Source organism: Hemibagrus wyckioides, linkage group LG06 (assembly GCF_019097595.1).
Source record: "Hemibagrus wyckioides isolate EC202008001 linkage group LG06, SWU_Hwy_1.0, whole genome shotgun sequence".
NCBI lineage: Eukaryota > Metazoa > Chordata > Actinopteri > Siluriformes > Bagridae > Hemibagrus > Hemibagrus wyckioides.
The window spans coordinates 4,389,278-4,410,167 of NC_080715.1; the positions used below are offsets into that span (position 1 = coordinate 4,389,278).

Below are 20,890 nucleotides of genomic sequence, written 5' to 3' on the forward strand. Positions count from 1 at the left end.
GTTGATGAATTATCCTCGTTTTTAGGTCATTAGAGTGTTCTTTTGAGGTTCCCATGTTGCTACCTTTCCACAGAGATGAAGGAAAAGCACAACTACCAATCAGCTACCTTAAATATCTTTTTTCCATCATTGATTTCACCTGTTTCTTTTTTTCCTTTCTACTGCAATCAATTAGTATCAAGTATTAAGTGACTACATGTATTCAAATCCACACCAATGAGAGGGTGGCCAGACTTTTGCACAGCCTATTTTTCCCTTTCAATTTTATTTTACACAACACAGTACTGCTACACTGAGAATTTCTGTCTGAAAAACATCACATTATCCAGCCTTCTCTAAAAAAAAATAATGGCATATCACTACAATCTTTTTTTGTAGAGAAAGAGCACATTATTATAAAGCCATAGAGGGGTGCCCAAACTTTTGCAAAACTGTATATTATACATTATAATATATAAGATATCTGTGTTTTTCGGGAACACAAGCGCTTCGATGTGAATTATGGAGTGTATGAGTTTATAGAGTGTAAGACAAGGAGATAACATGGAAGAGGGAAAAAAAGCGAGTACAACTTATTTTCTTAGCTACAGTAATAGGAGATCAACACACTCCCTCTTCATTGCCTTATAAGCACTAGAAATAAAATGTCATAATTAATTTTAAAAATGAAGAAGATATTCGGCTCTCTGTGTGCGCTGCGCGTATCGGTTTGTTTTTACTAGGAAATCATGGAATTGGCACTTTTTCAAGTTTCGTTTCTCCCTCGACTCTTGCACACACTTAGTCACACACACACACACACACACACACACACTCTTTCACACAGGCACTGCAGCGCTCAGACCAGTTTCGCTTTCTCGGAAAACACGTGGTTTTACTTCTGGCTGTTCCAGCAGCGCAGCACCTCCCCACCGCTCCTTCACCTATTTCACAGAGGTATTTCTCACAGCCCCGCTCCTGTTTATATCCCTGTCACTGCTGTAGATTGCACCATTTAACATATTAGGTCATTATACAGCTCATTAGTGAGTATGATTCCCGATCTGATAAGTTGGTAGAGCACTGAAAACAATAAAACATTATATATTTGAATGGAATTTTGGGAAAATTGGAAAGATAGATGTTTAAAAAAATGCTGTGTCCCACATCTAGGGGAGAGTGGGGTCAGTTGTAGCATAAACCTGACATGACCGCATCTTTCTTTCTTTTTTCTTTTTCATAAAAACTACCAGGAAACACCGGATAACTCTAGACTAAAATCCCAGATGTCAAAATGTCAGCATGGTGTGTGAACAAAAGCAGAACTTATTTAACAAAATTTTCCCATCATTTAAACACACCAGGTGACCCTGTGAGCCTGAGCAGGCCGTTACTAAGGATGAATGAAGTAAGCACTTTCGTTGTTTAAAATCTATTCTTAAGTTGGTGTATTCATTTTGAGGCAGCACACGATGAACAAATGTCAATCACATGAATAATAGCTGACATGTTAAGATGCTAGCTAACCATCTTAGCCGAAGAAGAAGAGGAGGAGGAAGAAGAAGACTTTATTATTGCCACACATGACATTACAGCACACTGGAGTTATTTACTTTGCATATTCCAAGCTTTGAAAGGCTGCAGTCCGAGCACAGGGTCAGAGCCCATGGTACGGTGTCCCTGGAGCAGGGAAGGTTGAGGGTCTTCAGGAGCCCAGAAATCTATCCACTTTCGATTTTTATATGAAAATTAAATCTGATGATAGAAATTTTACAAATTCTTCAGAGATTTGATCAGACTTTGCTCGGATACCTGAGCCTGAAATACCTGATTCTGGGCTCTTTTGTAGGCAGGGCTCATAATGCCAGGTTTGTTGATAACTTCACAAAGACGACGTCATCTTATAACTGGAATGAATCTCCTGCACTTTTGACTGTTTAGTACACAGAAATGGAAGGGAAGTGATTTATAATCACAGTCTCCAGAGTCACCCAGATGAAGATTTTGACTCGAAAAATGACTATCGATCACCGCTGACATCTCTGACTTGCTCATAAGGGATAAACTGATACAATTATTTAGATACTGAATTTAGAATGTAGGAATTTAGAATGTAGGAATTTAGAAGTAGGAATTTAGAAGTAGGAATGTGGAATGTGCCAACGAGGAGCCATGTGTGTTCTTAGTGATGTTTTAACAAAGACGAACTACGTTCTTTAATCCCATGAAGGTGAATTTAGTGTGTCAGGGCTGCACTGATACATAATAGTGAAACTTCTGCTTCGCGTCTGTTTCTGTTTGAGTAAAGACATTGACATTACATGCACAGAGCAGCTATGTGTTTGAAAGCCTTCTTTGCTCCATATATATACATCAATAAAGTGTCATTTTTCCTCAGCTGACCATAACCACTGTTTCCCCTGTGAAACTTGTAACAGGAAGTAAAACGACAAGTTAAACCAACCAATTAATTTGGATGCAGTATTGAGAGCAGGATTCAGTTTAAATGAACCACTGTTTTTCCCCAAGATGTTTCCAAACTTCCTTACCCCCACCGCCTTTTTTTATTGTTGGTTGTGACATTTAAATCATGCCGTCACACTTTTGTGTTTTTACTTTGTTAACGGAAATAGTATGTGTGAATGGGGATATATCTGTATATATCAAGTGTTTTTAATTAAAGGTATAAAGTTATAGATGTGTGTAGGTGTAAATGTGTGTTCATCAAAACTTACACCATTTTCAAGAAGGCCAAGGACCAGTGGTCTTTCTAAATAAATAAATAAATAAATATACACTGTAGTTTGTTGCTGATCAGAGTGACACCTGTTATATCTGACCCCTGTTATAACTTATGGCTGTTACAACTGACCCTGAATCTTAGGACACTAAATCCAACATCTGATAAAACTAACACCTATTACAAATGATCCCTGTTTATAACTGACCCATTACAAGCAGCCTGTGTTACAAATGACCCGTGTTACAACCAGCCTGTTACAACTGACCCGTGTTACAACCAGCCTGTGTTACAAATGACCCGTGTTACAACCAGCCTGTTACAACTGACCCGTGTTACAACCAGCCTGTGTTACAAATGACCCGTGTTACAACCAGCCTGTGTTACAAATGGCCCGTGTTACAACCAGCCTGTGTTACAAATGGCCCGTGTTACAACCAGCCTGTGTTACAACTGACCCATTACAACCAGCCTGTTACAACTGACCCGTGTTACAACCAGCCTGTGTTACAACTGACCCATTACAACCAGCCTGTTACAACTGACCCATTACAACCAGCCTGTGTTACAACTGACCCATTACAACCAGCCTGTTACAACTGACCCATTACAACCAGCCTGTGTTACAACTGACCCATTACAACCAGCCTGTTACAACTGACCCATTACAACCAGCCTGTTACAACTGACCCATTACAACCAGCCTGTGTTACAACTGACCCATTACAACCAGCCTGTGTTACAACTGACCCATTACAACCAGCCTGTTACAACTGACCCGTGTTACAACCAGCCTGTGCAACCCACCCTGTTACAACCAACAGACCCCTGATACAACTGACCCTGCTCTCCCTTACCACTACACATCTAGTTCAAATTGTCTTTAAAAACAGTTCTCAAAACAAAATCAGTTTCTTTTTCTACATCTTTCCCGCTGACTGTTATAATCACTCCTTACTGTAACACCACACCCTGTGGTTTTTATTATTACAATAATTAAGTTTTCAATGATAGCTTTCCTTTAGAAGGCATCTTGATGCAAAACAGCAACTGCAATGAAATGCTTGGAATTGTACTCATGTTTATCTCAGCAGCCTTGATGTCCATCTGCTTGTCTGCAGTTCCTCCCACTGTCGCGACTTCATAAGTTTCTATTCACTCCTGAGTTACGTTTTATGAAGCCGGGCGGAGGGAGGACGCGCACTGAAGAGAACAGCGAGAGGAGAACGGGGCGGGGCGAACACATGCGCATTCGCTGATGATTGGCTGTTGGCTGGAGACAGGACGGAGCAGGATAATCTCGCGTTTTGATTGGCTGATGTTTCCACAGTCAGCTGGGTCAGTGCCTGGGGTTTCATGTGCTCGGTTTAAGACGTTTAGAGATAATAAAGCTGCTGCAGAATCCTGACCAACAGCTGGACCATTCTCAATCAGACTCTGTATAATAACCTGTATAAAGATATTTTATAATAATCTGTACACCGATAAGACCTTTATAATTCTAAACACGGAACCGTTTCTTTATCGGACCAAACCCGAAGGCGTTTATAAATAAAGGTAAGTTATTCTGTACTCCGAGCACGCGACCTGCTTATGAAATGTGGAAAAAAATTAATACCTGGAAGGTTTTTATTTAAAGACCTAGATCAAGATTTTGTCTTTGGATCACTTAGCTGTATGTTTAATAGTTCGGTATATTTAATAGCTAGATATGCAAATTATTATTATGATTATTATTATGATTATTATTATTATTATTATTATTATTATTATTATTATTATTATTGTTGTTGTTGTTATGGTTGCTGTTATGCACTTATTGTTGACATTTAAAATATTGCAAAAGTGCACTCATTTATCATACATCATATTATATTATATTATATTATATTATATTATATTATATTATATTATATTATATTATATTATATTATATTATATTACACTACATTATATTATAATTTCTTATAAGCACAATAAAGGGCATGCAGTTGGGTTTATTTAATATTTGTATTACATTCTTTGCACCCAGCTATAACCATATAAGGGAAAAAAAAAAAGAAAACGGATTGCAGAAAAATCTTGACTTGCATCAGATTTATTTACTTGTTTGTTTTAAGCTTTTCATCCATGTACCTGCTTAAGAAAGTATGTTACAGCTCACATGGGTTTTATCTTAACTGCTGTTCTTATCATGAGGGTAACATGCGGAAAGGTTCTGAGGACTTCACTTCTATTCTCTCTCTCTCTCTCTCTCTCTCTCTCTCTCTCTCTCTCTCTCGTAATCATTAACATACATTGTATTTGTGAACACTTGTGAATGCACCATGTCATTGTTGTGTAGTTTTATTAAACCTCTTTTTCTCTTGTTCATTCACGGTTACGTTTGTTCTGACAGAAACCTTGGAATGTTAGTAGGAGTCAGTGTGTCCTTCAGTGAAAGCCTTTTATCGAGGTTATTCATATACAAAAGTGTAAAGTATAATGAAATACAGATTACTAAACCTCAGGTCTAAATATAGACTGAGGACAGGTGAGTTACGGTATTAGACAGGAGTGGGAGGAAAAAAAAAAAGTCACAACAAGGAATACAGTTTGAAGTTTAATCAGTGAATACTAGTCTTCTTGATTTTGGAAATACTGGAAATATCAAAAACTAGATAAAGTGGCAGTGAGATATTTCTGTATTACAGATTCAGTTGGAGGATAAGCTTTTATAGTCCTGTGTAGAAGTGACCTTGCCAGAGAAGGTGGTTAGGAGGAGGTGTGTGTGGTGTGAGCTGGTTGGCTGCCCATCAGAAGAAACTATTGATTAGTCTTGTGGTTGTTTGCTACAGAATCACTTTCCAGTGAGCATGAGGTTAGTAACTGGTGCACGTCTAAGACGATACTGAGTGTTTTCTTTAGTGTTTTCTTTGCTGTACGTGTCTCGCACCAGAGATAGAGCAGCTCTAGTGATGAACTGTTCACGTTACTGCTGACTTTCACACTAAGACCATTTCTTTCATCTGTTTAGAAAATAAAGGTGCTGTTCTTATATGACCAAGCGAGATATCCTGTGATATAGATTCTTGGGAATTTAAAACTGCTCACTCTTTCCACTGCGATGTTCTATATGCTGAGGGGTGTATGCTCTTCTCTTCCTCTTCTAATAATCAACAAAGATTTCCTCTTGAAAAAAAGGGAGAGGTTGTTGTCAGAGCACCATGCGGTGAGGATGGCTACTTCCTCCCTGTAGGTAGTCTCAACATTGGGATCGGTGATGGAGTTTGAGTCACGTACTTGGTGATAAAGATTGGTGGAAGGACACCACATACTGGAGCTCTGGTGTTTAGGGTGAGAGGAATGGAGATGTGGTTGCCTAGAGAGCAACTCCAGAATCTAGCTGCATGTGTATGTGTGTAAATTTGCTCATAAGGAGACTAACTAAATATTGATTGACGTAAAATCATGTAATTTGCATGGACTGTCAACATCCTTTAACAGACGCCCTTTTGAAGAAGAGCTTTGGAGAAACTCATCCTCATTCTAGTTCACTACCAGTACCAGAAAACTAGTCTCATTAATTAAAGAATCTTAAACATATCACAACACAAAGCCACAACAAACCCTTAAATTAAGACCATTACAATCATTATAGAATCATTTAAATCAATAGTAACCAAAAAAAAAAAACCCAAATGGCGCCATTTAAGGGCATAAATGCCAACGTCTCAGCTGTGGGAAGATTTAATGCATGTCATACTTATGAGGAAAAGGATGCTGTGTTATACTTCATATACTTCTTATACTTCAGTATTGCGTGTAATAAGCGGTGTCTGAATGATGTGTGATTCACATTAGATGGTAGTTAGTATTCTGCACAGCCCCAGTGTGTGCTCTACCAGATAAAAGTTAATCAAATGCAAATGAAATGAAATGACTGAAGAGTTAACTCTTAGTGCTGGTCCCAAGCCTGGATAAAATGGGAGGGTCATGTCAGGAAAGGCATCCAGCATTAAACCTGTGCCAAAATCAAAAACTATGTGGACCAGATGATCCACTGTGGTGACCCCAAACAAGAAGCTCCTAAAAGAACAACAAAAAACAATATGAAAATAACATCCATTATAGTAGGAGGAAAAAGGGATGTGTTTTTCACCACTATCCACATGAATTAATACGGATTGTTGAATCTGTTGGTAGATGGCTCTTTGGTACCAGCTACAACAGCTGGACTCAAGATACCTGGAGCAGATCGGCCAGCTCTACGATGATATGTTCCCCATGGAGATTCGTGAATACCTCAGCCAGTGGATTGAAAGCATTGACTGGTGAGAAACGATATGCTAGATATATTAAAACCTTTTTGTCTGCTTTAATGTGTCGAGGGAGAACACTGGAGACGTCAATATGCGTGTAACAATTCTCGGTCAAAGCTGTTTTTTGTTTGTTCAGATGTTCACATCTAAGGCTAGTTTATGAGCGTTCACATTACTTTATTGAAGGATAAAACGTTTGATAATGAAATTAAGCGCCATTATTCTGAATCATACGTTTTAAACCACATAAAACATGTTTCTGTGGAGACAGAACTACACCTTTAGTATACAATGTGAAGAACAAAAAAACCACCCTGGACAATGTGGATGAATTGTTCGTGTGTATTTTTTTATTATTATTATTTAAAAATAAACAACATTAACATCTAGATCACTAAATATATATAACAATTTCTGTAAAATCTTCACTGTATCGTGCACTGTATAAATTAAGTATTGCGTACGATATCTGAAAATAATAGAATAACAGACATTGCAGCCAAGGATCTTTACCTTACCATCATCACCACTGTCTCTGCTCTTAACCTTAACCTCTTCGACTTTGTATATGTAAGATAAGATAAGATAAGATAAGATAAGATAAACCTTTGTTCGTCCCACAGTGGAGAAATTCCCATGTTACAACAGCAGCAAAGTAGAAAAAATGTGCAAATATAAAACAGAAAAATAAGGAATTTATGTCAGTACAGAAGAAAAAATAGGAATAACAATAATTTCACAAAAAACTTTGTGAGAAAGAATTGCACTTGGATATTGCACTTAAATTGTTGTTATTGCACTCTTGTATTTGTGTGTACTTTGCACATTGACATTAAAGTTGAATCTTATCAAACTGAATCTCATTTAAATCTTACTATCATCACTACTCTCTCTGATCTTTACTATCATCAACACTCTTTATCATCGTTATCACATTCTCTACGGCCAATATATAAATCAGACTGGCCGTGATCATTGATTATAATCGTCATTATTATTATCATCTGGCACAGGGATGCTGTGGCTCTCGATGAGTCCCTAGCGAGGCTGCGCTTCCACGAACTTCTGAGTAAGCTGGATGAGCTCTACGGTCGTCTGCATCCGACCAACAACTTCCTTCTTCAGCACAACCTCCGCAAAATACAACGTAACCTACAGGTGCAGTAATTCCACAGATAAACGAATCACATTAACTCCATAACTGAAAAATCTCTTCCTCTGGCATCCTCAGTGTCTATCTGTTGAAGGAATCTGCTTTAGGATTACAGACAATAAAATGTTCTTATCTTCCTTGTAGGAACACTTTCAGGAAAATACACTGTACATGGCTATGATTATATCCAACTCTCTGAATGCTGAAAGAAGAATTCTGGAGACGGCCATCAGAACACAGGTACAGTGCACATGGTAGTTGAGAGTATGTGTCATTTATTGTACAGGTTTTATATTTAGTGATATCATGTAACGTGGCTTTTTATGGTGGATGGGATGGTCTGTGAGATCTGGTGCATAATATCAGGCAGTCAGCAAACAGTTGCAACCACATCTGCGCGTCAGACTGCATAATATTTGTGAATATACTCAGAATAAAAGTATTTTCAGTGAAAAATGAAAAATATTTTTTAACAAACATCGAAATAAAGACAGCCGACTCCCAAACACACACATCACCTTCACCAGGACCAACCATGTTGTCCTTTTCTCTAGGAAAATGCAGGCTCACCTCAGGGCAACATTGTGATGGAGAAGCAGAAACAGCTGGACAACCAGGTGAACGAGCTGAAGAAAAAAGTGCAGGTAAAATATGACTGACCTTATTTTAATGTTTAAATATCACCACACACTCTCCTGTATAAAAAATTAAAAAAATACTGAAACACTTAACTGTATACAGGAATGTGTATCTGATTTTTCAACTTTCCTGATATTCATTTCTCTCTCAGTATTTGTTGTAACTACTACATCATGTTGTAACATGTTGTAACTTTAATATTAATTGTAATGGAGCTTTATAAAGTATAATTTCACAATGATCCTTAATGTGTGTGCAAACAGAAAGCAGAACAGGACATTCAGGCTCTGGAGGAGCTACAAGACGAGCATGACTTCAAGAGGAAAACTTTACAGAGTAGAAGTAAGAGTTTAATGGGGGTTGTGTGTGTGTGTGTGTGTGTGTGTGTGTGTGTGTGCGTGTGTGTGTGCGTGTGTGTGTGTAAAATAAAACGGCTATGTATAACTTATTGTTGAATTTATTCATGTAACGGTTCTCAAAGTCGGGTAAATAAGTCAAGTAAATCACAGCCTAGATGAAAAAAGTTATTATATTTAAGGGGTCCAATCACCAGAGTCACCTCTGACCTAATGTGTTCTATATGTGTAACATTGTGAGTGTTACCTTATAGAAGAAAGTTAAAAGAGACTAGAGCTTGAGAACCACTGATATGAAGGATTTGATACTAAGTGACAGAACAAGTGAATCTAAATAGATCTGGATGTAATCCAATCATGTATGCTTTGTGTTTTCAGTGGAAGTTGAAGCAAATACACAGATAGCAAAAGAGATTCAGCTGGAAGAGTTGAAGATCAGAGAAATGTACCTAAGGCTGAACACAATGCGAGAGGTAAGCCGATGCTAAATGCAGCTGCTTACATTTCAACCCTTAGACCCTTTATCCATTAATCCAGTAGCAGACAGATCTATTTTTTTAGTTCAATTTCCAAACAGTTCCTCAATGATACCATATTTTTTGGCAAGAACAATGATGGAGTTAATTAGTTGATCCTTTGTTGTTGTTTTCCAGGATGCTTTGAGAGCATTTGCATTCATTTTACAAATATGATGTGGTTATATATATATATCCCAGACCTTTATCAAATTTTTATAAAGAAGGTTCACACTGGGACCTAGTGCTGTCCACATGAGATCAGATCATGCAGCATGCATGTTAATGCCAGGTGTGACAAGGGCCTGTGGGGTGTTGCAGGTTCTTTGCTTACAGTACATTTAGGGCTACCTCTTTACGAAACAGAGTATGGCAGGCAGCTGCCACTCCCAGGCTTCTTCCTTGGTCTAAGTCGGCACTTGGCAGCAGAGGTGGATGAAGTACACAACTTCCTTACTTGAGTGAAAGTACAAATACTACTGGTCAAACATTACTCCATTACAAGTAAAAGTTGTAAAGAGATTTTTACTTAAGTAAAAGTACAGAAGTTCTTGTTTTTAAAAGTACTTAAGTATCAAAAGTAAATGTCAACGCATTGTTTTATTATTGTTGCATTGTTGTATGCAATACTTACAGTACCTTTTGTAGCAACCTAGCAACCTTATTTCTTGAAATTGTGATGATTATGGCTTACAGATAAGGAAAACCCAAAATTCTCTATCTCAGAAAATTAGAATATTACATAAGATCAATAAAAAAGGATATTTCAAAGAGAAATGTCAGACTTCTGAAAAGTATGTTCATTTCTATGCACTCAATACTTGGTTGGGCCTTTTGCATGAATTGCAAAATTCATGCCACGCCTGCATCAATGCGGCGTGGCATGGAGGCAATCAGCCTGTGGCACTGCTCAGGTGAAATGGAAGCCCAGGTTGCTTTGATAGCGGCCTTCAGGTCATCTGCATTGTTGGGTCTGGTGTCTCTCATCTTCCTCTTGACAATACCCCATAGATTCTCTATGGGGTTCAGGTCAGGCAAGTTTGCTGGCCAATCAAGCACAGTAACACCATGGTCATTGAACCAGCTTATGGTACCTTTAGCAGTGTGGGCAGGTGCCAAGTCCTGCTGGAAAATGAAATCAGCATCTCCATAAAGCTTATCAGCAGAAGGAAGCATGAAGTGCTCTAAGATTTCCTGGTAGATGGCTGCATTGACTGTGGACTTCAGAAAACACAGTGGACCAACACCAGCAGATGACATGGCAGCCCAAATCATCACTGACTGTGGACACTTCACACTGGACTTCAAGCAACATGGATTCTGTGCCTCTCCACTCTTACTCCAGACTCTGGGACCTTGATTTCCAAATGAAATGCAAAACTTACTTTCATCTGAAAAGAGGACTTTGGACCACTGAGCAACAGTCCAGTTCTTTTTCTCCACAGCCCAGGTAAGACGCTTCTGACGTTGTCTCTGGTTCAGGAGTGGCTTGACACGAGGAATGCGACATTTGTAGGCCATGTCTAGGATTCGTCTTAAGCTCCCCCAAATTCTTGAATGGATTTTGCCTGACAATCCTCTCAAGGCTGTGGTTATCCCTTTTGCTGGTGCACCTTCTCCTACCACACTTTTTTCTTCCACTCAACTTTCTATGAATATGCTTGGATACAGCACTCTGTGAACAACCAGCTTCTTTAGCAATTACCTTTTGTGGCTTACCTTCCTTGTGGAGGGTGTCATTGACTGTCTTCTGGATAACTTTCAAGTCAGCAGTCTTCCCCATGATTGTGTAGCCTACTGACCCAGACTGAGAGACCATTTAAAAGCTCAGGAAACCTTTGCAGGTCTTTTGAGGTAATTAGCTGATTAGGGTGCGACACCATGACTTTCCAATATTGAACTTCTAATTCTCTGAGACACAGAATTTTGGAGTTTTCCTTATCTGTAAGCCATAATCATCACAATTTCAGGAAATAAAGGCTTGAAATATTTCACTCTATGTGTAATGAATCTATATAATATATGGGTTTAACTTTCTGAACTGAGTGACAAAAAATATTGACCTTTTTCATTATATTCTAAATTTTGAGATGTACCTGTACACATCTATGTGTATCCACTCATGCACATTTCAATCAAATGGTCTGTAAATGAAGACTGGTCAGAAAAAAAAATCTAACCTGCTTTAAAACCCAGCTACACAACTGTAGCTGTACAACCACCCAACAGCAACACTGCTTTAACAAAGAGTTATATATATTTCCACAATTCATTTACACCGTTTTAATATGCATTTACACCATTGTCCAGGCTCCTCCCTCCTGTGGGCAATGCGTTGTGGGCAATATTACCCGTTAGAGTGTGCATTGTTCTGCACTTTGAATTTCTAGCGGAAGTAGTAGAACATCCAGGAATTTTTGGAATACTCTTTTCAGTATACTACGATTTGGGACATACTAATTCTATTTTTGAATACCATTTAGGACACATAGTATGAGGATTTGAACACAGCATACGTTTTTGTGTGTTAACTAACATCATTACCAATGCGTTGATGGTGTATAATATACAAAGCATATCTTTGTCCATTTTGTCAGCAATTGATCAGTTGAGCAATTGAGTTAAAAAAATTATGGAAAACCACTGAACTTTACAACACGTGATGCTACAAGAGTGAAAAAAAATCATCCTATGATTAATGTAACTACTTTCTATTCAATGACCTTGACAGAAATGTAGTGGAGTAAAAAGTAGACTGTTTGTCTTTCAAATGTAGTGAAGTTAAAATAAAAAGTATCCAGAAAAAATAATACTCAAGTAAAGTACATATACTCAAAAAGTGTACTTAAGTACAGTACTCAAGTAAATGTACTTCTTTACTGTCCACCTCTGCTGGGCAGTGGAAGTGGTATCTCAGTGATTAAGGTGTTTGACTACTGATGGGAAGATATCCCATGTTTGAATCCCAGGAACACCAAACTGCCTCTGCTGGGGTCCTTGAGCAAGGCTCAATTGCTCAGTTGAGATAAATGTAAGAATTACCTTGGGTGTGGTCACATTTTCTTTTAGGCTCAGAACCTTGACACTATGTTCAGCTAAGCAGCCACTCATTGTAGCAGGCCAGTTGCTGCCATGGTGACGACATCATTCTCTTGGTGATGATGGTCCCTCCCTTCCGAGGGAGAAAACCTGTCAAGCAGTGTTGAGTTCCAAGGGCATCCTGTTACTGACCGTCCTCTTCTGTGAATGGGCACCATTGTGACTCTCTTGCTGGGGAGGAATAATGTTCAGTGCCCAGATCATTTGGGGTATTCCTGACATTCTCAACTTCCCACTGGCCTTTCACTTCTTACTAGCCTGAATGATGGCTTTCTCAGGAGTTGTTTAACTTGATTCAGCTAGTGAAACCAATCCGACATCTGCAGCAACTGGAAATTGCAAGGAAGAGGCTGGCAAAATGCACTTGCTCTTTTATTTGTGAAATCATAACAAAACACAGGTTTGTTGGTTAGTCATAGAACTGGCTGGGTGGCAGTTTGGGAAAGCTTGACAAACCCATCAGTTTTCCTTACAATGGTGAATACAAAGAACTTGACTTTACCTAAATTTACTCACCTGTGTGCCACATACCATCTGTTGCAACATATCATAATACCACCATACATTTTGTCTGAAAAGCAAAAGACATTAAACACTAATCCTACAGTATACCTTTATGTGTGTTTTATGTGTCTGTGTATCTGCAGGTAGTTGTAGCTGAGTTATTAAACGCATTAAAATTAGCGGATCTGACCCAGAGCACACTCACAACAGAAAAGCTTCCAGAGTGGAAACAGAGGCAGCAGATAGCTTGCATTGGTGGACCTCCAAATACTTGCTTGGATCAGTTACAGCACTGGTGATGTTTTTTTTTAATATACACATGTACATTTACACTACAGTTTAAAGATTGAAGCATTCACTGTAGAATATTTAACTTCTGATATATCTAATATAAACCATATACCAAAGTATTTTTTAAACATTGCAAACTTGGCAACAAATCCAAACCCAAAAGATCTTACAAGACAGACATAACCTCTACTAGATCTGCCAAAACCTGGATTTAAACTGTCTTTAGCAATCAGAAATCTATCTTCAGTCTGTCTACACTTGAAAATGTTTTCCATCATCTTTCTGCTTGCATGCGACATACTTTTAAACAATAAGTAAATCAGCGTAATGTGTCTCTCAGGTTCACTACAGTGGTAGAGTGTTTGCAGCAGATACGTCATCAGCTGAACACGCTGCAGGAACTGGTTCAGAACTTCACTTACGAAAACGACCCCATTGCTTTGAACATGAGTTCATTGCAGAAGCAGGCGCTGTCGCTCTTCAAAAATCTTCTCATCAAGTACGTCACTTTTGTGGGTTCAGAGGTGGAATTTGACAAGGCTTTGTGGTCAGGTTTATATGCTAGTGCTGGCTGCAAGTGCTTCTGTTGTGTCTTTCAGTTCCATTGTGGTGGAAAGGCAGCCGTGCATGCCCACGCATCCGCAGAGACCTCTGGTGCTGAAGACTGGTGTGCAGTTCACAGTTAAACTCAGGTACGCTATAAGAACATGAATGAACTCATTCATTTTATTTAAGTTTAGGCAGAATCAAATAAACTGTGGGTCAAACTGCAACCATCAAACCTTAGATGAATCAGATAACCCCAGGTTAATTTAAAGTAACACAATCATCTCAAATGCCTGCAGCTTTACTGAACACAACAGGCAACACAAATGACCATTACAGTTAACTCAGATGAAAACAATGTAATTAAATGACCACAGGTATCTCAAATGAACAATGTAGTCAACTCAGATGACAACAGATTAACTCAAAGGAGCAAAGTTATCTCGGATGACTGCAACTTAACTCAAATGTACACCAGTTAGCTCAACTGACCACTACAGTCAACTCAGATGAACTCAGTTAACTCAAAACTCAGAACAACTCAGTTAGGTCAAACGAACAACACACTTCAAATTATTATATGCTAACTCAAATGAATGCCATGGTTAATGGCTCCAATGACTATATACTTACACAAACACCACATTTAAGTTAAATGACCATATACTTACACAAACACCAAATTTATCTCAAATGACCATATACTTACTCAAACACCAGTCACCTTAAATGACCATATATTTACTTAAATAAACTCTACCGTTAACTCAAATGACCATATACTTTCTTAAACACTACAGTTAATTCAGAGAAACCTAAAAATGAATTCATCTGACCACAGCGCTCTAATAACCATAGAGTCATTCACATGAACACAGAGGTAACCTAACTTAACACCACACCTTACTTATATAACCACTGATGAGATCAGAAATACAACTTTCTGCTCCATTGCCACTCTATTGAATGTCATGACATTGGGTAAAAAATTCAACATCAGCAAGGGCAATAATAACAGCTCCTTCAACAAAATTTCCTTTTTCCCCAGGCTGCTGGTCAAACTATCAGAGTTGAACTGCCAGCTCAAAGTTAAAGCCTCTTTCGATAAGTAAGTTTGTATGTCGAAATACTCAATTCACCTGTTTTTATTAACTGTAATTTATATTTTGTAGTTTTCATTCTTGCTAAACTTGATTTTCTCCTTAGGGACATAACAGAAAAGAATACAGTCAAGGGGTAAAACTTTGCACTTTCTATTTTTTTTGCTAAGCTAAATGAATCATGAATGTTTGCTCATTATTTTCTTCATCTTCTAATTCAGGTTCCGTAGGTTCAATATCTTAGGAACCAACAGTAAAGTCATGAATATGGAGGAATCCAACGGCTGCCTGTCCGCTGAGTTCCGGCACTTGGTACGAGTGAGGCAGTTTTTAATGATGTATTGGGGGTTTTGTTCTTCTTTTTGGGGGTGAAAATGCAGATAAAGTTGTAATTTTAATGACCATTTCTGTATTAATGTTCTAAAAGTAATATTTCTTTTTATTTTCATACAGCAACTGAAAGAACAGAAAATAATTGGAAGTAAAACAAATGAGGTTGGAAAATTTGACCTACTGTGTTTTTTAAATATTATCTATGACTAGTTTAATAATAATAATAATAATAATAATTATAATAATAATAATTATTATTATTATTATTATTATTATTATTATTGTTGTTGTTATAAAATAATTCTAGTAAATTAAAATGTTTCACTACACATCTAATGAACCCATAAAAACCCCATTTTAAAATAAGAGTATAGATATGGTAATATATACCATAGTAATATATAAGATTTATATGTTATCATTGATTATTACATTTATTAAGAAAATTCTCTAATTTAATAAATTGCTTCATTTTATACCTTGCTTTTATTGACACATTCTAAACCAAAATCAATGGTTATTAAGTAATACAAACAAACACCATACTGAGAGTTGAAAGGGTCTGTGTGGGTGTTTGTAGTTACTGTTGTTCAGGTTTAATGTAATTATTTGGTTAAATATAATAAATAAATAAATAAATAAATAAATAAATACAAAAATTAATAAAAAGATAATATAAAGGTTTCTTATCCCTCCAGTCTCCTCTTGTCATCACTGAGGAACTTCATTCCATCAGCTTTGACACTCAACTCAAGCAAGCAGATTTCTCCATCGATATAACGGTAAAAACAAACACGCTCGCTCAGACACACACCCACACACTCACACACACCCACACACAAACACACACACACACACACACTATACAGTACCTATCCATAATGTAGAGCAGGTTGAGTATTGAGTACACAATTGTGTGTGTGTGTGTGTGTGTGTGTATGCAGACCACTTCACTTCCTGTAGTTGTGATATCTCATATCAGCCAGATGCCAAGCGCCTGGGCCTCCATCCTCTGGTTTAACATGCTCTGTACTGATTATCAGGTAAGAGCCATTTTCCCAGCAGGTCTCTCTTGCTCTCTGTCTCTCTCTCTCTCTCTCTCTCTCTCTCTCTCTCTCTCTCTCTCTTTTACAACAAATTAAAATAAACTCTTTTAAATAAACTCTATTTCAGAACCTTGGGTTTTTCCTGAACCCTCCTCCGATGATGTGGGAAAACCTGGCGAAGGTTCTGAGCTGGCAATTTTCCTCGGTCACTAAGAGAGGCCTTAACACAGATCAACTGACCATGCTCGGAGATAAACTACTCGGTGAGCTACGGATACACGAAGACAAAACAGAAAAAGTTCCAAAACCTGAAAACACGGCAGAAATACAAAGGCTTAGTAACGTGAGGAATCGGGTGAAAATTTGCATATACCTGAGCGTAGAGTTTATTCACATTTATGGACACATTTGAATGAACAAAGTCAAGAAGTCATGTTATTAGGTATCCAGTAAATTGATGCCTTATTTTATCCATTCTGGATTGTGATTGGTTCGATTTTCTATAACTGAGGCTCTGACAGTAGCGCAGATTTATATTAATGCGATCGTTCTGATACATTAGTGTTTCCATAGCAACAGCTCATTCGGAGGGAAGTACATGGAAGAAACCTCAAAGTTTAAAGTAAATGATTTAAGATTGATGGAAGGAGTCTCCAGTGTCAGAGCTTTGTAACAGTTAGAGGTAAAGCGGTAAAGTTTTCAGACGAACACGATAAGCTGCTTTTTATTATATTTTTGTTTGATTAAGTTCAGTAGAGAGAATATAGAGGAGCAGGTGAGGGGATTGTTTATATCTGCTCTAATGGAAGTGAAGTAACTCATTTTCTAATTGATGTCCATAGGGATATATTATATAAGGAAATACTCTATAAATAAAATAAACTGAGTATTTCATACCGCAGGTCCTGAGGCTCAAGGAGACCCGGACACTCCCGTCTACTGGAGTAAGTTCATTAAGGTGAGCGTGTTACTGTGATTTATTCCCATTCTCTAGAACGCTGTTACAGTTCTACTTTGTTTCTCTACACCTTTGTTCGTTTCACTTCTTTCACGGTGAAAAGGTTCCTGATGAAATGAAACTTATTGAGAATGCTGACATGACAGATGACATGAGCGCAGAGATTCAGGGGAGACAGCTGGATGTGGTTTAGAGAGGACCATTTCACCAGACTCTCGAAAACAGCAGGACGTTCATGTACATGTTTTATAAAAGATAAAGAATAAAATATTATCATTAATAGAAAAAATAAAACAAGCTTAATATTATTTATTAATGCTACTCTCCTAGCTTCTGAGAACATTCTCATGTATCCTACTGTCTTTGTGTTTCTTTTGTTTTATTTTTCTCCACTCTCTGCTCTGGACTATTCCCGAAAGATTGTTTCCATTTTCCCGCACAAGCACTTAAAAATCTATCTTTAGATCTCCTTCTCCAGCTCTATGGAAGATCCATATTTTTATTTTAGTTGAGATACGATGTGAGACAAGGTGAAATAAACCTTAATTAATCCCTTTATATTGGAAATTGACCTAACAGCACAAATATGAGGAGTAACATGAAATTTTATGAATATAGAATATGGAGCTATAAATAATAAAAAATAACAGGAACAATAAAATCAAATAATTCTGTGTGTATGGACTGTACATATTTTAGAGATTTAAGAGAAACAAAAGAAATTAATAAGCGTTTGTTAATGGTAATGAGGACACAAACTTATGAGCTGGCCAAATTCACACATATATGGATATTTCTGAGGGTTTTTTTTTTTTTTTTTGCTTTTTGGTTTTCTGCCCACAAACTAAACCACGTTTTGGGTGACAGGAAGTCTCTGAAAACAAAACATCAGTGGTGGAATATCTTCATGTTTTTTGAGCTTTTTTGAGTTTGGTGTCACAGATGATGAGGTTTTTGTCGCCACCTACAGGACAGTCCTGCTCATTTCAAACCGTTTCTGGGTTTCATGTGGATTTTTTTTTTTTTTTGAGGAGTGAAATCTTTTGTTTGCTTTGTCACCTAACTGTGTCATAGAATTAAAAAAACATGAAAAACACAACTGAAATGTATCATGGCCAAATTACTTGAGGTATTACATATATGAAAATATATGATCATTTTTCACTACATTATTCATTCTGATACCTCAGTAATCGCCTCATTAACTGCACCCCTACTTTATGATGATTTACTGTAAAATTCACATATGGTCATTAAAGGTCACCTGTTAATTTCAGGTATCACCTTCTCTAAACTAGCATTCATTTATTTCCTACCATTTCTGGATTCTTTCTTCCAGACAGCCTTGAACGAGAGAGGAGTTGCTTTCTGGCTGTGGATTGATGGGATCCTGGACCTCATTAAACGATGCTTACTGAATATCTGGAATGATGGGTAAGAAGACAAGAAGACAGTTAGGGTTAGTTTTGTTAGAGTAGAGTTTCTGAAGAATACAGACTGCATGCAGTAACCCGCTTGGCACTCTGCTGTGCGTTCAGGTTTATAGTGGGCTTTATAAGTAAAGAGAAGGAGAAAACTCTGCTACAAAACAAACCCCCAGGCACTTTCCTTCTGCGCTTCAGTGAGACATGTAAAGACGGAGGCATCACCATCACGTGGGTGGAGCAGTCCAAGAAAGGTATGGCTGTTAGCTCAGCTTGTGGAAAATCATATACTCTAGACCTGTGGGATATTATTACTCTGAAATGAAGAGGCCAGAGCTAACGATTCTTTATCAGACACGTCTAACGTTTTCTGTGTTGTGTGGAACACAGGTGAACCCCAAACACACTCGGTGAAGCCCTACAGGAAGTCGGATTTGGTCAACCTCTCTTTCCCCGACGTCATTCGGAACTACACGCTAATGGACAGAGGGAATATTCCAGAAAACCCTCTGCTCTACCTGTATCCGGACATCCCGAAAGACGTCGCGTTTGGACACTACTACAGCATCTCCTCGAACGGTACATGCTCACAGCTAATTGCTTTAATCCAAAATGTGTCAATGTGTCACATGGACTGGACCATTAAATAAAAATCATTAATCTGGACATCCTTAATGATTTCAGCTCCAGAAGACATGGACGTGGATAAACCGATTGACCTTAAGTATCCTTACATGGACAGACGGATGATTCCAGTGTCAGAAGTGTGCGCTTGCCTACATATAATATCAATCATCAAAATTCTATTCTATAATAAAGCAGAGTTCTTTAACGATGGATGAATAATTGTCCCATTGCTTTCACTTTTGTAGAAAAGATGGAAGACTTCAAGACAGAATCCTGCCTTTGAGTCCAGAGGAATTCGGAGTGCTACAAACCATTAACAAAAACAACGGAATGGACGATTTGGTAACAATGACTCGAGTTATGAAAACCTTAATAAGGATGATGTTTATACGCAGACATGCATTTACACTATTCATTTACAAGAATGAACAATCTCAGTCCAGTGCACCCCTCTGGTCTCTAGCAGAACAAAACAAACAGTCCTCCTCGTGTTCATGTCTGTGTTTGTGTGTGTTTAGAACACATTCACTGTTCTTTACTCACAATCAAGTATTTGTAGATGAAACAAGAAAACATCAGAGTATTGCTTTAACGCTAACTGATACTGAATCTATATAAGAGCCAGGTTTAAAGGAAACTTACGTGCTGTTTTTGTTTCTATCCTCAGTGTCAAACTTTGCCGCAGTGAATCCATATCAGCGAACACGCCTGTCTTCATCCTCCAGCTTTCCTGAAAGACAACTTTGTGGATTTAACTGCAAAGAGTTTCACTGATTTCAGACTGGGCTGTGGGAATGGGTTTCACATATTCTGTTGAGTGTGTGTGTGTGTGTGTGTGTGTGTGTTAGAGAGAATATTTTATGTTGAATTTGTGGAATTGCACATTTGTGAAGTTCATTTTTATGAACCAGTACAGGGTGACGAGACAAACACAGGTTTTTCCTCATGGCTTTATTTAATATTCTACGTCTAAAAGTAATTATACAGACTTGTCATTTGAAGCAGTTGTTCATGTTCACACATACTCTGAACTCTGTCACGTGTTATCTGTGAAATAAAAATATACTTTTACTTAAAAAAAATGGTTTCTGCTGCACGTAAATCAGTTTCTTTCTTTTCTTTTACACAACAATCTAAGTGTCTTTACTCCTGCTTCAAATAATAAATGGAGAATATTTCTTTTAAAACAAAAACAAAAAGAAAGAGAGAGATTTTCCATCCATCCATCCATCCATCCAGCCATCCATCCCCATGTGGTTAGTTGGTTAGTTAGTCATGT

The 20,890-nt window shown here is 37.8% G+C and overlaps 1 protein-coding gene across 1 annotated transcript; it reads left to right on the top strand.

The window, feature by feature from the left end:
• The first annotated feature begins 4,057 nt into the window (after positions 1-4,057).
• stat1b (signal transducer and activator of transcription 1b) lies at positions 4,058-20,674 on the top strand. Its single transcript, XM_058392215.1, has 24 exons — positions 4,058-4,276; positions 6,905-7,032; positions 8,034-8,178; positions 8,318-8,413; positions 8,728-8,817; positions 9,076-9,154; positions 9,547-9,641; positions 13,430-13,581; positions 13,918-14,076; positions 14,177-14,269; positions 15,172-15,231; positions 15,330-15,359; positions 15,445-15,535; positions 15,677-15,718; positions 16,255-16,338; positions 16,501-16,599; positions 16,730-16,865; positions 17,505-17,560; positions 18,900-18,994; positions 19,099-19,238; positions 19,375-19,563; positions 19,669-19,750; positions 19,857-19,953; positions 20,279-20,674. Exons 2-24 carry the CDS (start codon positions 6,905-6,907, stop codon positions 20,297-20,299), a joined length of 2,259 nt encoding a protein of 752 aa, XP_058248198.1. The 5' UTR covers positions 4,058-4,276; the 3' UTR covers positions 20,300-20,674.
• The last annotated feature ends 216 nt before the right edge of the window (positions 20,675-20,890 follow it).